At 34.1% G+C, this 18,827-nt stretch overlaps 2 protein-coding genes across 2 annotated transcripts; one reads left to right on the forward strand and one right to left on the reverse strand.

The window, feature by feature from the left end:
* Nucleotides 1-939: 939 nt before the first annotated feature.
* On the forward strand, nt 940-2,056 carry LOC110631885 (early nodulin-like protein 20). Its single transcript, XM_021779903.2, has 2 exons — nt 940-1,495; nt 1,582-2,056. Exons 1-2 carry the CDS (start codon nt 1,312-1,314, stop codon nt 1,905-1,907), a joined length of 510 nt encoding a protein of 169 aa, XP_021635595.2. The 5' UTR covers nt 940-1,311; the 3' UTR covers nt 1,908-2,056.
* A 141-nt stretch (nt 2,057-2,197) lies between these two features.
* LOC110631992 (aluminum-activated malate transporter 2-like) lies at nt 2,198-4,275 on the reverse strand. The gene is made up of 6 exons (XM_058149282.1): nt 3,948-4,275; nt 3,687-3,827; nt 3,328-3,600; nt 3,066-3,178; nt 2,834-2,977; nt 2,198-2,648 (listed from the first exon to the last, which is right to left on the reverse strand). The coding sequence occupies exons 1-6, from the start codon at nt 4,222-4,224 to the stop codon at nt 2,235-2,237; spliced, it is 1,362 nt and encodes a 453-aa protein (XP_058005265.1). The 5' UTR covers nt 4,225-4,275; the 3' UTR covers nt 2,198-2,234.
* Between the last annotated feature and the right edge of the window lie 14,552 nt (nt 4,276-18,827).

The following is an 18,827-nucleotide window of genomic DNA, read 5'->3' on the forward strand; positions in this document are numbered from 1 at the left end:
TTTGTAACTTCTAATTACACTATTAGTCCCCCAACTTTTTAGGGTTTTACAATTAGGTCCAAAATTATATTTATTTATTTATTATTATTATTTTTAAATTTTTGGGTTGTTACAATGGGAAGGAGAATGGTTATTTTGTTAAAAGTTAAATGTTCCATTTCACCCATGCGTGCTTATTGGAATGTTTCAATTTTTATATTTTCATGTTATTAATTAAAATAAAAAAATAAAAAAAATATATTTATATTCATATAATTAATAAAAAATAAAAAAAATTAAATCTAAAATGAAAAATATTTATAACAATTAAAAAAATAAAATATTATTTTTATATTTGTGTTTTTAATTAAATTTACAAATTATAATTTTAATTAATTAAAAATTTAAAACATAAAAATGTTATTTTTACATTTTCATACAATTAATTAAAGTTTAAAAAGAAAATTTATTAAAAAATAATTTTAAGTTATTTTTTTATTGAAGTACAAAATAAGTTTAATTCTGATATTGTAACTCATATATGTAAAATAAACATTTTAAAAAGGAATTTAATTCTGATTTCACAATCAACCACGCATAAATAAAAATGCATTATGCTTTTTCTGGTTTTGCTTGATTTCAATTCTAATATTAATTCTGATTTAAATGTGCAAACCAACAGAAATTAATGTAAATCTTAAACCTAGATGGACTAGCAAAACCAAATTCTAAAATAGAAGTTACGTAATAATTAAAATAGAAAGTTTCTATGGTCAATAAGTCAAAGTCAACATGTCACCAAGTCATGTCAAGTCAAGGTCAAAAGTCTTCATTATGATTCAAGAAGGAGGCTTGGAGAATCGGTGGCTGACTGAATATGCTCCATGAGCTGGTAACTTCTTGCATTTAAATGGTTCAAACACCAATGGTTCAATTAGGCCTACACGTGTATGGCCCACGCTAATACTCTTCTTGCCACCCTTTCTTCCTTTCCCAAGTTCCAGCTTACAAACATGTCTCTATTTAATCCTTCCCAAGTGATTGGCTCCCCAAAATAGCATGTCTTGTTCAATGATGTTTGTGGGTCCATATGAGACAACTCTTCCTCCTAATTAACATTCCTCTCCTTCCTAACAATGATAAACCATGGAAAATTGGTGATCAAAGTAAGTTTAATCACAACTTCAAAACGACAACTAGACTTATCAGTCATGCTAAAATGGCCTGCTCCATGGTGCCAACTTCCCAGCAACAAGAAATGCATGTGATGGAGGTTATTTAACCCTTTTACCCCACTAAGGCGCCGCTCAAGTTGAAGAGACTGGAAATATAATGGAGGTTTTGAGTTCTAGAAAAGAGCTTCTTTGGTTGATGATGGTGATAGTCATATTTGCGGGTGCAAAGTGCAGACAGCCAGTGTTGCACAGAGTTGGTGGAGGAAAGTATGCTTGGAAACCAAATATCAATTTCACAGATTGGGCGAGTCACGAACAATTCTACGTTGGGGATTGGCTTTGTAAGTTCTCTATCTCACTGCCTTGTTCGATTTCAACATATTGGTTTTGTACAAAATGACTAACTTAATTTCTTCTTTTCTTCAAGATTTTGGATTTAATATTAGCTGCTATAATGTGCTGGAGGTGAACAAGACAAGCTATGACAGGTGCATTGACAAAAATTTCATAAAAAATGTTACAAAGGGTGGACGAGATGTGTTTAATCTCACAGAGGCAAAACCATACTATTTTATTAACAGTGGTGACTACTGCTTTAAGGGTATGAAGCTTGCACTGTGTGTTGAAAATGCCCCACCTGATCCAACATATTCACTGCTAAGGAATAGTTCAACAAAGATTTATGGCCCCATTATCCTTCTTCCTTTGCTTGGCTATGTTGCAGTGCGGATCTTGTTTGTCCAATACGTTTAAGTTAATTATATGATATTATAAAAATAGTGATAGGCTCTTTGAGATTAGTATTTGAAACATTTAGGCAGTGAGTTTGGCAAAAACAAAATTTCATATTTAACATGAAAGCTTACTATGTAATTAGGAAGTTGTATTGCCTGCTTATTTTATCAGATTACATATTTGCTTATTATATAAGTTGTCACCTCTATTTCAAGATATTTGAAGGCAATGGCCTATAAAATATATCTGTAAAGGACATTCACGTTGACAGTATACTATTCTCTTGCTTCCACTTAGGTTCCTCAGAACTTTTGCAGCTATTTAATTAACTCTGAGAGTTTTTGATCATTCCCCAATGGTAATTTCATGGTTTTGTGCGTCAATGCTATGTATTTGCTGCGACGATCTTTGAAGTTGTTCTATTGACCCTGAAGATTCTATACTCTTGAAACCTGCCAAAGAGGCTAATTCTTGCACAGCATCAACAATTCTTTCAGTGCACAGAACAACCTCTAATAGAAGAGAAGCAACTGTGGTGGCTGGTGCTATCTCTAGCAGGTCTGCTTCTTTCCACAGGCCAGTTTTGAATAGGATTTTTAGATTTTCAGCAGCAGCTTTTGAGTTTCCAATGTGAAGATGAGCAGTATCAGCTCGGATCATCCTTCTGATTGACGCTGATGATTCCTTGAGAGCTTTCCCACATTCTAAGCTGATTGTCATGCATTGTTCTTTGATTTCACTTCGAATTTCCAAAGGAGTCTACAAGCGTAGCAAGAAATTATAAATTAATATATTGAAACAATTGAAATGTAGTAAGATTTGTCGATCAAGACACAACATGTCTGGTGAGATTCACATGTAAAATAGGTGAGGCTCACATGTTTGTATCTTGAGTCGATGATTAACTAAGTCTAAGTAAGTTTTTCCATAAGATAGGTATATACTTGGATTTGAGGGTTAAGGTAGTTGTTTAGAACATCAATTTTGATGGCACACAGCCTAGTTAGGCTTCCAATCTTCAAGTATTGTTTCCAAGGATGAAAAAACCTGAACCGACCATGAGCTGGTTCCCATCTTGCTAGATTAGCCTGAAAAATACATGAATAATTTGAATTGTGTAACATTCAAAGAAACTTGTAGAACATATTATAGAGAGAGGCTGAGTCTTTTATTCACCATGTTTTCTTCACTACTTTGTGAATTTAATACACTTTTATATCCTTGAAGAAATGACCTATCGTTACTAGGCAAACCTTCTTGGTATACTCCACAGTATTCTCCTCCAAATCCTGCAGACAATCAATATGATAACAGTGAGGGAGAAGATTTTAATAGTTATGTGACCTGCAGGGATGTAAAGCTACTTCTCAATACACAAATATGTGAGTCCCATTTATTTAATACGTGTCTTGAAGAATTTTTGAGGATGGATAAGTACCTTGTAAAAAATTTTCAAGTTTTTCAATGTTGAGAGCAATGAGGTTGTGCAGATCCTCGCCAATCCATACAGGGCAAATACAGATACTGACTAGAATAGTAGTGCAACATCCAAGAGCGATTGTTGAGAGCCTCTCAAGAGCCATTTTTACCATTTTGTCCTCTCTATGACTTGATACTGATAGTAAGGAGAAGGTTAATATAAATATCAACAATCCATAATCACACCTCGCCTTAAATCTGGGGAAAAATCTTGCAAAAGTCACCATTGCAGCTGCATCAAAATTAAACCCCATGATAAGTTGAAATGATAATTGCTTGTTATATTATTTAATTTCTATTTTTACAATTGATCAGTACCTACTGCAAAGACGAAGATGTCAATGACAATGGGCTCGCCTGTGTTCCCAAAAAGATTTGCTAGACCGTGAACTCCAAGGCTCAGAGTACCAGCTCCCAATGTTGCTAATATCCTGTTTACACTTTTCCCAAGTGTTGCTCCTGAAAACAAAGTTGACCAAATTTAAACATTTGGATAACAAATTTTTGCTTAATTATATAATACATACAAACAATAACTACAATGAGAATATAATAAGCAAAGAGAAGTTGCAAACTTACCCACAGAAAATTCAAAGATGACCACAGCAGTCATGACAGCCCATGTTGTATTGTCACCAAAACTACTGTAAAGAGGATCAACATGGTAAAATAAGGAAACCAAAACGAGAGAAAGTCCTGCCTTGAGTGAGTGAGTAATCCTTCTTGGATCATCTCGCCCTAGTTTCTTTGCTTCTCTTGCAAGCTCCATGACTGATTTTGCAGGCAAGCCAAGCCACTGAAACTGATGGTACCCAAAAATGGAAGTACCAGCATTCTCTTGATTGGATGTTGCCATTGATTGAATCTTTGGATTGGTGGACGTGAGATACACAAAGTTATGATAGAAATATTTGGCAAAGCAACTTCTTGTTGGTGGAAATCAATTAGCCACCTTTATATAGCCATCAATGGGCATGTGCATTGTACTTTTCGGATACAAAATGTTTTCTCTAAATTTTTTCCAAATTCGCCATTGTTTTTCAACTGAATTGGTCGCATTGAAATTATTAATAAAGACTTTATATTCTTTATAGTATTGAAGAGAGAAATATAACCAATAAGATTCCAAGCTTATAATTCTCTCCTATTTACGTAATTATAATTAAAATTTTTTTCATAAGCATAATCATAATTAAGTTAATTTACCAGTTATATATATTAATATTAGAAATAATCAATAACTAAAATAAAAAGAAATAAGTGGTAGTTATTATTAAAAATCTTAATAATTTAATTTATGCACACATATAAATTTTTATTATTGGTGTTGATTGATTACTAGTCCATATTTGCAGGCTGCAATAGTGATATTGGCTTTATGACTTCAAAAGAATTTGTGGGTCTCTTTCACTGCTGAGACTTCTTTTATAGTTTCTGAAAAAAAAAAAAAAAAAAATATTATTTATAATTTTTTTATGTTTCTTCAATAAACTAAAATAAATATTATAGTGATAATACTATTGACATGCCTCATGGGGGTAAGGAACTTTGAATAAACATGATCATTTGGAAGCTCTTGATAAAATTGGTCAAAATTGATTCAAGGTGATTTAATGTAGTATTGGCGTGGGAATTTAGGTTATGTTTAAGTCTAAATATGAACAAATAAAGAAGAACAAAGAGGAATGAGAATTCTGCTATAGGGCACGTCATTTTAGGTTTTCCTTACGTCTTTAATTTTAAAAAAATAATGAAAGAAAGAACAACATCAAAGCTTGCGCCTAGTCCTTTGATAAGATGAAATCACCACAAAGAGATCCAAGAACAAGTATAAACGACATCCTGTAAAAAGAAGATGGGAGAGTGATAAGTTATTGATAAATAATTCGCTACAAAACAACAATGTGTTTTGATAAAAATTGAGAGATGATTTTGTCAATGCTTCGCTATTATTAAAATTCTAAACTCCTTGAAATTATATAGATTCTTTCTCCTATTTATAGAGTTTTAACACAAATACTAAATAAGAATATTAACTAATCCTACACATAAAAGACTATGAAACTAAATAGGAATTAATGTAAATCCCAAGCACAGATGGACTAGGAAAACTAAATTCCAAAGTAGAAGTTAATTAAATAATAATTAAAATAGGAAGCTTCTTTGGTCAACAAGTCAAAGTCAAAAAGTCAACCAAATCAAGTTCAAAAGTCTTCATTCTCCTTCAAGAAATAGCTAGTAGAAAATCCTTCGGAGGATTGGTGACTAACTGAACATGCTCCATGGCCAGGACCTTCTTAAGTTTAAATGGTTCAAACTCCATTCATTTAATTAGACCCATAAAATGTATATGACTCATGCCACTCTTCTTGCTACCCTTTTTTCCTTTCCTAAGTTCCAACTTACCAAATATTCCATATTGAGCTTTATTTGAACCTTCCCAAGTGATTGGCTTCCCAGATAGCATGTCTTGTTCAATGGTATTTTTCGTACATAATGAGGCAAATCAAATATCATAAGTGTGAGCGAGTCTAATATAAATAAAACTCTACTATTGATGATTGTATTGAATGGTACATAAACGTGGTTATAGATATGGTTTGTTATAACTACAATTAGAATTTCTTAGATTGATTATCTACAAATAATATAAAGTATAGTAGTTATCCTTATCACTAATGGAGGTCAAATTGTTAATTTCTAATGGAGCAATTTGTGCCTTGATTTTGAAAGTACTTTGGTTAGAAAATTGGCAATTTGATCTTTTATGTAGATGTATCACACTTGAAGCTTCTTTTTAGATAACTTGTCCTAGATGAAATGGAAATCAATCTCTATGTGCTTAGTTCTTGAAAGGAAAGCCAGATTAGATGTGAGATAAGTGCTCCAATATTGTTACACCACAGTGTTGGCACATGTTTGGACAGATAGCTTATTTCACAGAATAGAGATTGAATCCATGTGATTTTTGCCACAGCTACACCTATAGCTCGATATTTTGGTTCAGTTATAAACTTTGCTAATGTGGCCTACCTTTTGGTGCTCTAAGAGAAAGGTTTTTACCCATATAGATGATGCAACCTAAAGTCGATTTTCAATCATCCAAATTACTAGCCCAATCTGCATCTTATAGACACTCACTCATTGATTAGGGGATCATAAAATGAATAGGCCATGATGTTGTATTCCTATTAAATAACATAGAATGCAAATGACCACTGTCTAGTGGGTCTTAGTTGGTGCATGCAGATATTGAGAGACTTTGTAAACTAAGCACTGTTTTGGCGTGTAAGAGCTAAATACTGGAGGCCACCTACCACACTTTGGTATAATGTTAGATCAACAGTTGGTTCACCATCATTTGAACTAAGCTTAATACTAGTACATCTGGATGTTGAAATTGCATTATAGGTGCTCTTATTAGCTTTTAAAAGTAAATCATCGATATTGGTTTGGAAGATGCATGTTATGGCTTGGGTAAGGAGCATTGTCGAGCAATTTGTCCAAATATTGAACAGTTGTGGCAAACAATAGAGGATGTTGTTTAAGGTGATTTGTAATAGTTATTATGATAGCTATATCCATGTCCACCATGGTTTAATCGAGGTCTTTGATTATTATTAGGTTTAGTTCCTAGGTGTGTTATTGGAGAGATTAAGGATTTAAGGCTTAATGTCTCCATGTTCAATTGAGTTTCTTCACTCAATAATAAGGTGCAAAGACCGTCATATGAGATTGATGCATTGTGTGCTTCAAGTGCATGAGCGAATGGCTTATATGTTGACCTAAGGCCTTTTATAGTGTCACTTATATAATGGCTTCTTCAAAGATGGGGCATTAAAGTACCAACAGCTAATCATAGATAGATTTAGCATGTTGCATGTAAGTGACAATAGAGTCTGAATCCTTATTAAGATGCCTAAGCTTCTTTTGAAGCTATTACACTTGTGTGTGGGAACTAAATGAAAAAATGGTGCCCAATTTGGTCAATGCCTCCTTAGCATTTTTGAGCCCAATGATTTGGGAAAGTAAAGGTATGAAGATCCAACAAAAGAACCAATTAAGTATTAGTTGGTCCCATCTAAACCAATCTTATTAGAGTGGATTAGGACTACCATCAGCAAGTGTTACATTGGGTTGAGTAGTAAAGGGTTGAGTAGCAATAGGTAAGACATGATTCTCTAAGTTGTGACTAGTAAAGGCATGCATTATGCATGCCAAAGAAGATAATTGGTGGAGATGAGTTTCATAGAAAGAAGTGTGTTTCATTCATAGTAATAGGAGTAGAAGCAATGGTTGACTAATGCTTGAGAAAATGCTGAAGAAGTTGCCATAGTATCACAATGGTTGGTAAGCTATCTCTTTGGCCTCTAATGCTGTATGAGAGTCCATTACTCAAACACAAGCTAGTTCTCCATTTATCAAGAAAATTTTCTACTCGACTAGAATGAAAGGTGTCTGTGGCATTACTTCTCTCATCTTAGGGATATCCCTAAATAGCTTAACAAAAGAAGAAGGAGGTTTTGTTTTCTCCATGTTGAATCCAAGGCTCAATTACAATTTTTCCTTTCTAACCTTAACACTATATGGATAGGCTCGTACAAATTGCATGCCACTACTTCCAAATTTTCTTGTGATAATAGAACTATTTCTGAGTAGAGTAGTCAAAATGTGGCTTCTTATTATTGGCATCACTCATCTAAGGTTGATTGTAATCATTCTAAAAGCAATCATTCATCTAGTAATAAGGTACGAAAGGAAGCACCCAAGGATCTCAATAATTTCTTTAATACCATGCAAGGCAAAGGTGTTGATGTGTGCCCAGATCAACCTCTTCCTTCCATGGAGCATTGTCTTTTGTGGGTCATTTTAAGGTTCCTAATAATATGGCTAAGGATAGTGAAGATTGGCTTGAAAGGTCGACTGTAGCAGTGATCCATGATGTCCAGGGTCTTCCCACCTTGCAAACATGTATTTCTAGTGCTAGTTTCTCTTTCATTAAGGTATCACCCATGGGTGGTAATAAAATCTTAATCACTTTTGATTCTAAAGATCAAATGAATTATTTTATTAAGGAGAATTTGGATTGTTTGAACTGTTGGTTTAGTGAAGTTAAACCTTAGGAAGTAGTTTCTTCTTCTGTTTCTAAAGTTGTCTAGGTACATTTCCTCCATGTTTGGGACATTGATTTCTTTAATGACTTTACAATAATTCTCCTACTCATGGAGTATACAAATCTTATTCATATGTCCATTTATGTTTATATTAATAGTTCTTAGTTCCATATAGTTGTAACTAAAGAACCATGCAAGGATTTTTCAAGCTCCTATGCTGTATGGCTTCGCACAACCATTAGTAATGACGGTAGTTTTTAACATGAGGATGGTGAGCGGGACAGGTCTTCGAGGGATGCCATGCTAGCTAATTTCAACGCCCTCACCTCTTTGTATAAATCATTTGACATTGGCCCTAAGCATGCTAACTCTCACTTGGAAAATGATATTGTCTTGGGTATTGCCAATTTTCCCATCATCCTTAATGCTTTAGTAATTATTGGTAGAGAAGAAGTGGTCCATCACATGGGACAAGAGGGTGACTCCTTTATGTATGCATCCCCTTCACGGGTGTCCCCAATTATTGCCCACCCCTTGCATGCAGAAGGTCCTTCCAAAAACCCTTTGGTTGAGAATATTTCTTCGAGGCCTTTGGAAGATGGCATGGGTCTTAAGGTGGCTCCTTTGAGCTTGCAACCAATTCATGAGAGCTCTCAATTATTGCCTATCCCTTGCATACTGATGGGTTTCTTGAAAATCCTCTTATGGAGGTTATTAATTCAAGACCTTTGGAAAATGTTCTCTACTCTCTTATTTTTCGAGAGTCCTTGGAGAGCAGACCTAGTTGTGATAGCCCCTTTCCTGTGATGTGGCTGCTCTCACAACCCCCTAGTTGTCATCCATTATGTCTCATTATCGAATTTGATAAGTTTTTTATGTTAGTAATATGCACTACAGTACATCATTTATTTGTATCTTGTAAACATTTATTCATCAATAAAAGCAAATATTCGTTTTTGTTAATATAATTGTTTATGTTTAATGGAAAAAGTCCTTTAATATCTTGTTTAATGTTCTATTCTTAAAGTGTTAAGAATATGAGTGACAGAATATGCTTGCACAAGTATTATAAATTATGGTTCACAATCTAGGATACTTCATATAGGACATGATTTATTCGGAAAGGTTATCATTCATATTTGTTTCCGTAGATTAGCATGAGATATTAACGGGATGGAATGGTGAGTCACAGGCCATAAGACAAACATGGTGGGCACTTATTTGATGAGCAGGTTGAACCAGTGACACTTATGACATGCACATAAAGTTTACTCTTGTCAATGCAATGTCATAAAGATAATGCTAGTGCATATAATCTCTTGACCTAAGATAATACAGTTATCTTGTATATAGATAGTTTGAGTTTAATACTGCTTTCATACTTATACTATGTATGAGTATATGGACATGTGCTGGCTCTTACTAGTTATATATGGAGATAGGTGTTAGTCAAGATGGGATCCGTTACCCTAAGTAGATAGGGATAAAATCCTATGTTCATTTAATTATTCTTGATGATTTAAGTTCCTAGCCAGGACAAATAGACTTAGTTAGAAAAGAGTTTCTAATAAGAAAGTCTTATTAATCAAGAATTGAAATTAAAAGAGAACATAATATTCAATGCAATTGAAGTTTGATATAAACCATGACTCCAGCTAGAATTGAAATTTTGTAACGGAGAGATTCTAGTGTATGGTACGTATGATCAAGGTTCATGAATTGGAGATATAATTCATAACTAATTGGAAAGTTATAGCACATAATGCTAGATGTCAATTATGAGTTATTGAGAACTAGAATAAAATTGGAATTTCATTTTAATTTTTGGAACGATTCCAATCTCATTGCCAATTAGTGCTGAACTTAGTAAGTCACTCACATAAGAGCATTTTGAACAAAGCATACTTGATTTGATTATTGATTAAAGAGTTTAATTGATTAATTGAATTAACAAATTTAGTTTGCAATAAGATTGCAAAGTCTCTAGTATGACTTGAAACTAAATTTATCTAAGGAAGTATACAAGTTAATATTTAGATGGTTTAAATATAAACTTAAAGAATAACTAAAAAGAAGAAGATGAGTTTTGAATAATTTGACTTGGTCAAATGTTGGCCATTTTGACTTAGTCAAACTTTGACACTTTGACTTGGTCAAAGTAAGAGGAAAATTAATTAATTAATGGTTGATTAATTAATTAATTGGCTTAATTAATTATGATTAATTAATTCTTAATTTATTGATTAATACTAAGTGTTGACAAATGGACTAATGAGATTGGGATAAGATTTTTAATTAACCAATTGAAAATCACTATTTGTTGATTTGTATTAAATGAGAAACTGGGATATTTATTTAAGGGAAAAGAAGAGAATTAATATAATCTTCTTCTTAGCCGCCACCTTTTGAAGAACAAGGAAGAGTTTTCTTAGCTGATTAAGGTTGCTTTGATCAAGTGCTTATGTGGACAAGCTAGAGGACTAACACTTGATAGTCTTTACTACCCGGATTCGGTGGGAATTATTGATTCTGCGCTTAGAGGGTATGTAATCTCCAAAATCCTAGCTTGCTATAATTTGGGGAAATTGTTTCGTAATGGCAATTAGGCCTATCCAGCAATAGAAGCATGATTTAGTGAGACTAAATGATGTATTTTTCAATAGCTTAATGTGATTGCATGATGCATAAAACTTTAGGTTATGAAAATTTTCAAATTGCTAAATTTTACACCTATTGATGAATTGTTCCTATAATTGGTGCATTACTCTTTCAGTTTTCAGGCCCATCCCATACCTATCTTTAAAGGCATACTAAAGTCAATTGGCTCCTTAAATAGAGAAAGAAGAGAAACAAGCTTCTATTCGACCTGTTTGATTTCTCCCTTAAGCTCTCTTGTGTGGGCAAATGAAGAAAGATTCTAAAAAGAAACAACAGGATTCTCCAATTGCTTCGGCTCCTAATGCTCTTATGAATGAACCTGTAGACAGTGACATAAGCTAGATAAGTTCTTTTCGTCGAAGCTCTAAACTTGATTGATAGGCTGGCCCTTCTAGTTTGGCTTTCTTAAATGGCTTTCTGCCCTTTAACATTAAGGAGGAAGCTCATAGAGCTTTGGTTATTGGCAAAGACTTAGGATTGTCTTTCACTACTCCAAATGATAAAGTGATTAAAGTTTTATCCAAGCAAATTCAAGAGGAAATTGAAACTTTAAAAGTCACAAATGATTTACTGTGGTTGATTTTTAGAGTTGTTTGCAGCCTTGGTCTTCTCGGCCTCTTTGTTATTCGCTTGTTGGGTTGTGCATTGTTTCGTCTTTAGGCGCAGTGTTATTTGTCTAGTCCTTTATTTTTGTGCTTGGTGGTTGTTTGTTCAGTTTTGTTGTTTAGTCTGCCTATGGCTTGGATCCTCTCTGTTCTTTATTTTTATTGGACTTATTTGTCCTGAGCTCTTGCTTAATTTTGTGGCTTGTTTGTGTTTGTTGTTTTACTTAATTGGGTTTATCCCTTTAGTTATCTCTGTTTTGATTGTAGATTTTTTCGTGGCTTTTTCTCCCTCCTATAATGACTCATCAATCGTGTATATGGCGGAAAATGAATCATATGTATATATATATACACGTATGATTCATTTTCCGCCATATACACGATTGATGAGTCATGACTCTAATTAAGCAACAATAGCATGTTATTTGTGAATTGTAATTCAACTAACAACGCATTAAGCCTCTATAAAAAAATTAATTCTTTTTTGAAAGATTATTTTTTTATATAAAAAAAAAAGTAAACGCATTGAGCCCGGCGGGCTGTTTAATGAAAATTGATAACGTATTGATCATGTGTCATCTCATCAATTTTTAGATTTTTTTTTTTAATTTTTAGAAGTTAGAATATATAATGACGAATATGAAAGGGAGGAAAACTAAAATACTCTTATTTCAAAGCCATGATTATGCACATTAGTTAAGGAAAATGAATTAAACACATATCATAATTAATTATTATACTGACCCAGTTTTATTAAATTTGATATTTGATCTGCTTACGGAATTTGAGTTGCCTGCCATATTTGAGACAACTCAGGATTTTGTTTCTTGATGCTTGATTTCTGGTGGCCTTGTATCTTGGAAACCATTGAACCAATGCTACATGCATATATCCTTGGTGAAATTTTATTTCTTTTTATTTATTTTCAAAAGAAGGCTATTTTATTAATTATAAACAGAATACAATAATAAAATATAAATTGACATATTATATTTTTACATTAATAATATTGACTATATACACAATACAAAAAACAATCTAACGAATTCGATCAGATTGACAAAGTATAATACGATAGAACATAATACTTATACTTGACCAAACGGTGAAAAACTGTGACATCCCTAATTTTCAAATAATTATTATATATATATATATATATATATATATATATATATATATATATATATATATATATATTTTTATTCTAACCCTGGTATTGTGGACTTCGCGTATGTGCTTTCATTACGTGGAAATTCGATCGTCGCCAGGATCTACAATTTTGGGTCGAACAGATAAGCTGTTGGAACCATTTCAGAAATTGGGTCAAGATTATAGGCTACCCCACCATTTTCAAACATTCTGGACGCGTTCCAATTGTCAGATTTGGCATAGGTAAACTCGAACTCTACATTACTCAATTTTTGCCTTGTACTGGTTTAGAATAAAATTTATAAAATATTCGTGGATGATAAGAAAACTACGATTCCTATTGCAATAGCCTTATAATGTTGTTAAGGACCGCGGGGCAGGTTTATATAATTTTCAAAGTTAGTTTGGATAGTTTTTGAAAAATATTAGTTTTGAAGTCTTATAATTGAGTTATTTGATGTTGTGATTATTGCTTGGTTTAGAGGGCCCAGGTGGGGCCATATAATGATGATGAGATATAGGTTGAGTTTAGAAGTGTTATTTGAACTATTTTGCAGGTTGGGTAGGTCATAGGTATAGGGGAGACTTTGCCAGATTTTCGGCACGACTTAGGACATCTTTGGTCTTTTCTTACTTTTTATTGAGTCAAATGTATGAAATAATTGTAATAAAATTGTCAGGTGAGTCAGGACAGCCATCCTCCTCCACCCAGCCACCACAGTAACTTTGGTTAAGTCTGTGAGTAAAATATTAATTTTAATTGTAATTTCGATATTATTATATGTTCAAGCATGCCCACACATCACTTATAAATATGTATCTATGTAGCTAAACACTAGGCACGTTTTATATTGCATTCATAATTGTTGAAGTGCCATAGATGTTGTTTGTGGTAATTTGGAGCAGTGTGTGTGCATGGCGTGCGTGTGGTATGGTATTGGATATGGACAGGACGTGTAGACATGGCTTGAGAGACACTCGCTAGGACCTGGTCCTTCGAGGTAGACACGGCTTGAGAGACACTCGCTAGGACCCCGCATTTGGTTTATTAAGAAAAAGTTCAGCTTGAGAAACACTCGCTAGTAGAGGTTGAATTAAAAGGGCTGTATAGGGAATCAGCTCTCATATATGTATTGTTTGACAGTGTTGGGTGTGTGAGTGCTCCAAATTGCCTTTTTACTGTTATGATATGAAAATTATGACGATGTTGCATTTCACTCCACAGGGTGCATTAGCTTTAGATAGCTATAGAGATTATGGTTAAAATTGATATTTTACTCTCTGAGTCGAACGCTCACTCCTGTTCATCTATTTTTCCAGGCTACAGGAGGATTATTTGTTGTGGCTAACCTGCTCTTCTTCTTCGCAGGTCCATTAATAGTATTTAATGTATTTTGTACAATTGAGTTAAATTTTAGACTCCGCATGTATTAGAAGCACTTATTTTTATTTTGGGCCTGTATTATAAAAGTTATGTTGGACCTGTAAAATTATTAACTGTATGCATGATGGGATTGGATGAGGGAGCTGAGCTCCCATTTGAGTTATGACATTTTGATTATGTGGAGGGTGAGCTGAGCTCCCCAATTTATTATATATTGTGTTTACAGGTCGGGCGAGTCAAAAACTCCCCATTAAATGGTCCATTTTATGGCCGGACTCTATCCGGTTGAATTCTTGAAATTGGGCCCAAATGGGCCTCAAAGTTGGGTCGAGGAATAGTTAGGCCTACTACAGGCCTCGGGGGCTTTAAGCTGGCCCAGATCCTAGTGCCGGTCCGGCCCATAGATTGGGTCGTGACAAAAGTGGTATCAGAGCTTAGGCTTTAGATTCATGGGAAAGTGTGCACCTAGAGTTGTCACATGCAGAGTATAGGATTCTATTTTTTCTTTTTTCTATAATTCTTCATTTCTAAATTCTGCGTTATTCCTCAGTTAATATAAGAGTGCTTTAGTTTAGCACCTCAGTTTTATGAAGTACATAGAAGTGTAAAATAGAGTTAGCAGACATGTTGAGGTCTGCCATGGAAATACGTTCTCTAAGAAACACTATATTTCTATCAGTATGGGTCTAAGTATTGTGCCTATCTGGTGCTAGGCACGAGTACATAAAGGTGAGTTTTGATAGTATAATTGCACTAGATAAGGGAAAGGATACCACTGCTGGCAGTCGTCAGTGGATGACCCAGTCAGAGTAAGTTTATGATAATAGTAGATTCAAGAGAGATAAGAGATTAGGAGACCTAGTCTGTTAGGACGTATCGTAGTAACTATACAATATTCTCGATGTCTGCTTTGTAAACTGCAGATTACAGTACTGATATGAGATTATTGTGTAGAGTTGCATGTATCCCCGTGGTGCTCCATAATGAGGGTGTTTACAGATGGCCTCTATATTGGTACAATTATGCCAGAACAGAATTTTATATCTGCAGAGGAGTTGGGAACTCCTGGTTAGGGATCTAGAGCTAGAATGTCGAAAGGTCACAGTTGGGTGGTAACTAGAGTTAGTAACTCGGTTACCCTAACATGAGCTCGAGTTACATCAAGAGTTGCCATCAGACTAGAGGTTGTGGATTAGTTGCAAAGTAAAGGTGACATCTATAGAGTGAGACCATCTAGTCTTCGATATGAAATTTTGGATGGTTTTTACAGTACGACAGACATTTTGCTTAGAGCTTAGTGAGAATAGTATACATTGTGTGTATCAGCAAGGTGTAAAGTACAACCCTACTACCTAGGGAAGGTCGAACCTATGAATTAATGATTTACAGAGCTATGATATGATAAGAGAGTCATTAATTTGACATGGTTTTGACAAGGTGGTAAATGTAGTATCTTTGTTGCAGTAAGTTAGGGTATAGTCCTGTCTTTTCAGAAGGGATCGAAGGTTATTACTGATAATGATGACTTATGGAGTAGTGTCCCAGATGGGATTGTAGCATGAGATAAAGAGTTGTTAGCTCAGGTGTTCTGGAGAGGGTACAAGTTCCATGTAGAAATTATAAGATATAAGATCAAGATGTATGTAAGCCTTTAAATTGAATGACGGATTTTTGATACCTAGTATTTTAAGTTTCAGCTAATTAAATGGATATGAAAAATTAGAGTTGCTACAGATCCCCTCCCTAAGGTAGTAGGGGGTAGTATGTAGTCCAAAAAGGTAAGAATAGAGATCACGCAGGAGAAGTATGACTGCTATTCCCTAAGTTCACCCTTAGCTTCTTAATGCTTAAGACTAAAGTATACTCTAAATAAAGTAAAAGAAAAAGGACAAAAGTTAGCATCGATAAATCATAATATATATATATATATATATATATATATATGGAGTGCGGTTCAAATGCAGTAGGAGAGATAGCCTAAATGCCAGTAGAAGTCTATCTAGGGTAGTTAGAGGATCAATTTTGAGTAACATTGAGGTATAGATGACGTGGTAGGGATAGCGGAAAGGTATAAGTTTCTGATATGACAATCAGGTTCAAAAAGAAAATAGAGCTAAAGGATGAAAAAGTGAAAGTTCGGATTTGGGTAAGATAAAAAGAGTTGGCTAAAGAATAAATTAGAAAAACAGATTAGGAAAAGATTAGGAAGAATAGAGCCAAAATACCGAGGAGGTGAATGTGGTTCTAGGAAGGGTAAATGAGATAAACCAAAAAAAAATAAGGACAGAGAGCGTAGAAAAGGATGGCATTAGGAAGAACATTGTTAAGTTATAGAACCCAGAAGTACAGGACTTAGAGCAGGTCATAATTGATGTAGTGTTAGGAGCCTGAGTCTAGAGCTTAGAGTTACAAGATCTAGATTAGACCCTATTTATTTTCTACCCCCAAGGTAGGATAATGGGGCAATGACATAAGAACCCTTTTGGTTGTTGACAGTATAATGGAAATTAGGTGAGGTGTACAACCAAAGTAGGTAGTAGCTATTAAGCGTGCTGTGGTAACTTGAATTGTATTGTCAAATAAAGAAGCAAGATCAGTAGGAGTAAGTTAGACAAAAGTCAACATAAGGGATATAAATATGCAAGATGAGGGATAATGTCATAGAGGCTTAATGTTAAAATTTAGAGTGGTGAGACCTAGAGTCAAAAATTGGAGTTAGACATATATTTTCAGTGTGATCGATAGAATAATTATGTAAAAAAAAAAGAGTAATAATAAATAAATAAATAAATAATATGATAATATGTAGCAGAACGCTAATAACGGTCAGAATAGGACAAGATAGGTATAGGTGTAATTATAAGATGTTGAGAAGTACATGGATTAGAGGAGTGATTGTTGGTAAGATTGGAGTAGATCTGAAAGAATCTGTGAGTGCTTTTATCTTCTAGAATATAACCAAGTATAAGAAGTCTTGGACAAATAATCATAAGTATGGAAGATAAATGGAGAGTAAAAAGAAAATAGCAAATTCTAAGATGATATGTCAGGCAGGACAACAGTATAACAAATGGTAGATACAACTGATATCTTGTAATAAAGCACAATAATTACAAAGAAATAATGAAACTAAAAAGAGAGACTAAGGGGTATGAGCTAAATCTTGTTTATCAAATAATGGTATACCATAAATGGTGAGAGAACATTTCTCATTCTTTTCAAATTGGCTCGTGTTTCGATTCTAGGAGATTATGTTAAGAAGAGAGGTCGTGTCAAAGTGACCCAATTAACTGAAAATTTGATGGGCGTTAGTACATATCTAGTCTTTAGAGGCGAAAATGACGATAATGGTGTACCTAATGTTAAGTATGAAAGAATGATAAGAGAGGTGACAAGAGTTAAATCGAGCTAGTTATTAGGGCTTGCAACCTTTTTGAACTATAAGCTGGAAGAAGTGCTATTTGCTAATGAGTTACAGCGAATGAAATTGTTGCTAATGGAAAAAGTTGAGGCTGAAGTTTAGAAAGCTATGGGCAGTATATGTGATTATATTAAGGAGAATGAACACGTGAAGTATCTTGTTCAGAATTAAGGCATGGCACATATTTCCCATAGCCGTGTTAGTTCAGATGGAACTTATAATTTCTGGGGCTCCTATCCATCTAGGATGAGCAATTTTCTACTAAGGCTAGTAGAGAATGATAATGTTCTGATAGGTAAGTTGGGAAAGGGGATGCAAAAAGAATTTTCTATGGTTAATTACAAGTATTGCGCAATGTGAAGAATGTGTTGGTAGGAGTTAATCGTAAAGTTAGAATTCTCGAAGTAATGGAACTAGTAATCAAGATAAGACTAAGAAATAAAAAAAAAAAGTTAAAGTTGATGATGGGATGGATATCCTTGAAGAAAAAGGTGTAAGGGTGAAATAGGACTAAGATTAAGGAATAAGTACAACATGTTAAAAAGATATCAACGATAGCAGAAATAGGAAAAGAAAGTGGATAAGATCCAAAGGATAGGAAGAAAGCTCGGTGGAGCTAGTTATAATGATGAGGATAAGAAGGAATAAGTATGCTAGGAACACACTAAGAGATGTTTGAAATAAGTTATTATGAGATGATAGATTAAAGGAGTAGTAAAGCCTCGACCTGAGTGCCAATGTGTCAGAAGTAGGCCACATACTAAGAAGCTTTAGGAAGAAGTCTAGATATTTCCATTCTAGAGAAGGAGTGAGAAACAATAAAGTTGCATTAACTGGGTTGTCAGGGCATACAAATACATTTATCCTATAAGTGAAGAGACCCAGTTCACTTTCCAATATTGATAAGTCATGTAGGGTCGCTTGACACTTGGATGGAGCTCTACATAACTAGTTACATAAGATGGACAGGAGCTGGTCTAAGGACCTTAGTAATGACATAAAAGAGATTGAAAATTTGAAGTATCATGGGAGTGAGAAGATTTATAGGTATTGACCATTGAGGTCATAGGACAAGTAAAGGTTTCGAACGAGATGTATATGATAGGTGCTACAGGAAAGCATTTC

This window comes from Hevea brasiliensis, chromosome 6 (assembly GCF_030052815.1).
Source record: "Hevea brasiliensis isolate MT/VB/25A 57/8 chromosome 6, ASM3005281v1, whole genome shotgun sequence".
Lineage (NCBI taxonomy): Eukaryota > Viridiplantae > Streptophyta > Magnoliopsida > Malpighiales > Euphorbiaceae > Hevea > Hevea brasiliensis.

Bases quoted from the DNA above. Each gene is read 5' to 3' on its own strand.
- LOC110631885 (XM_021779903.2), top strand. From the start codon at position 1,312: ATGGAGGTTTTGAGTTCTAGAAAAGAGCTTCTTTGGTTGATGATGGTG. The intron at 1,496-1,581 runs GTAAGTTCTCTA...CTTTTCTTCAAG, and splicing joins CTACGTTGGGGATTGGCTTT to ATTTTGGATTTAATATTAGC.
- LOC110631992 (XM_058149282.1), bottom strand. From the start codon at position 4,224: ATGGCAACATCCAATCAAGAGAATGCTGGTACTTCCATTTTTGGGTAC. The intron at 3,601-3,686 runs GTACTGATCAAT...ATTTTGATGCAG, and splicing joins CATCTTCGTCTTTGCAGTAG to CTGCAATGGTGACTTTTGCA. The intron at 2,649-2,833 runs GTATATACCTAT...CTACGCTTGTAG, and splicing joins ACCTTAACCCTCAAATCCAA to ACTCCTTTGGAAATTCGAAG.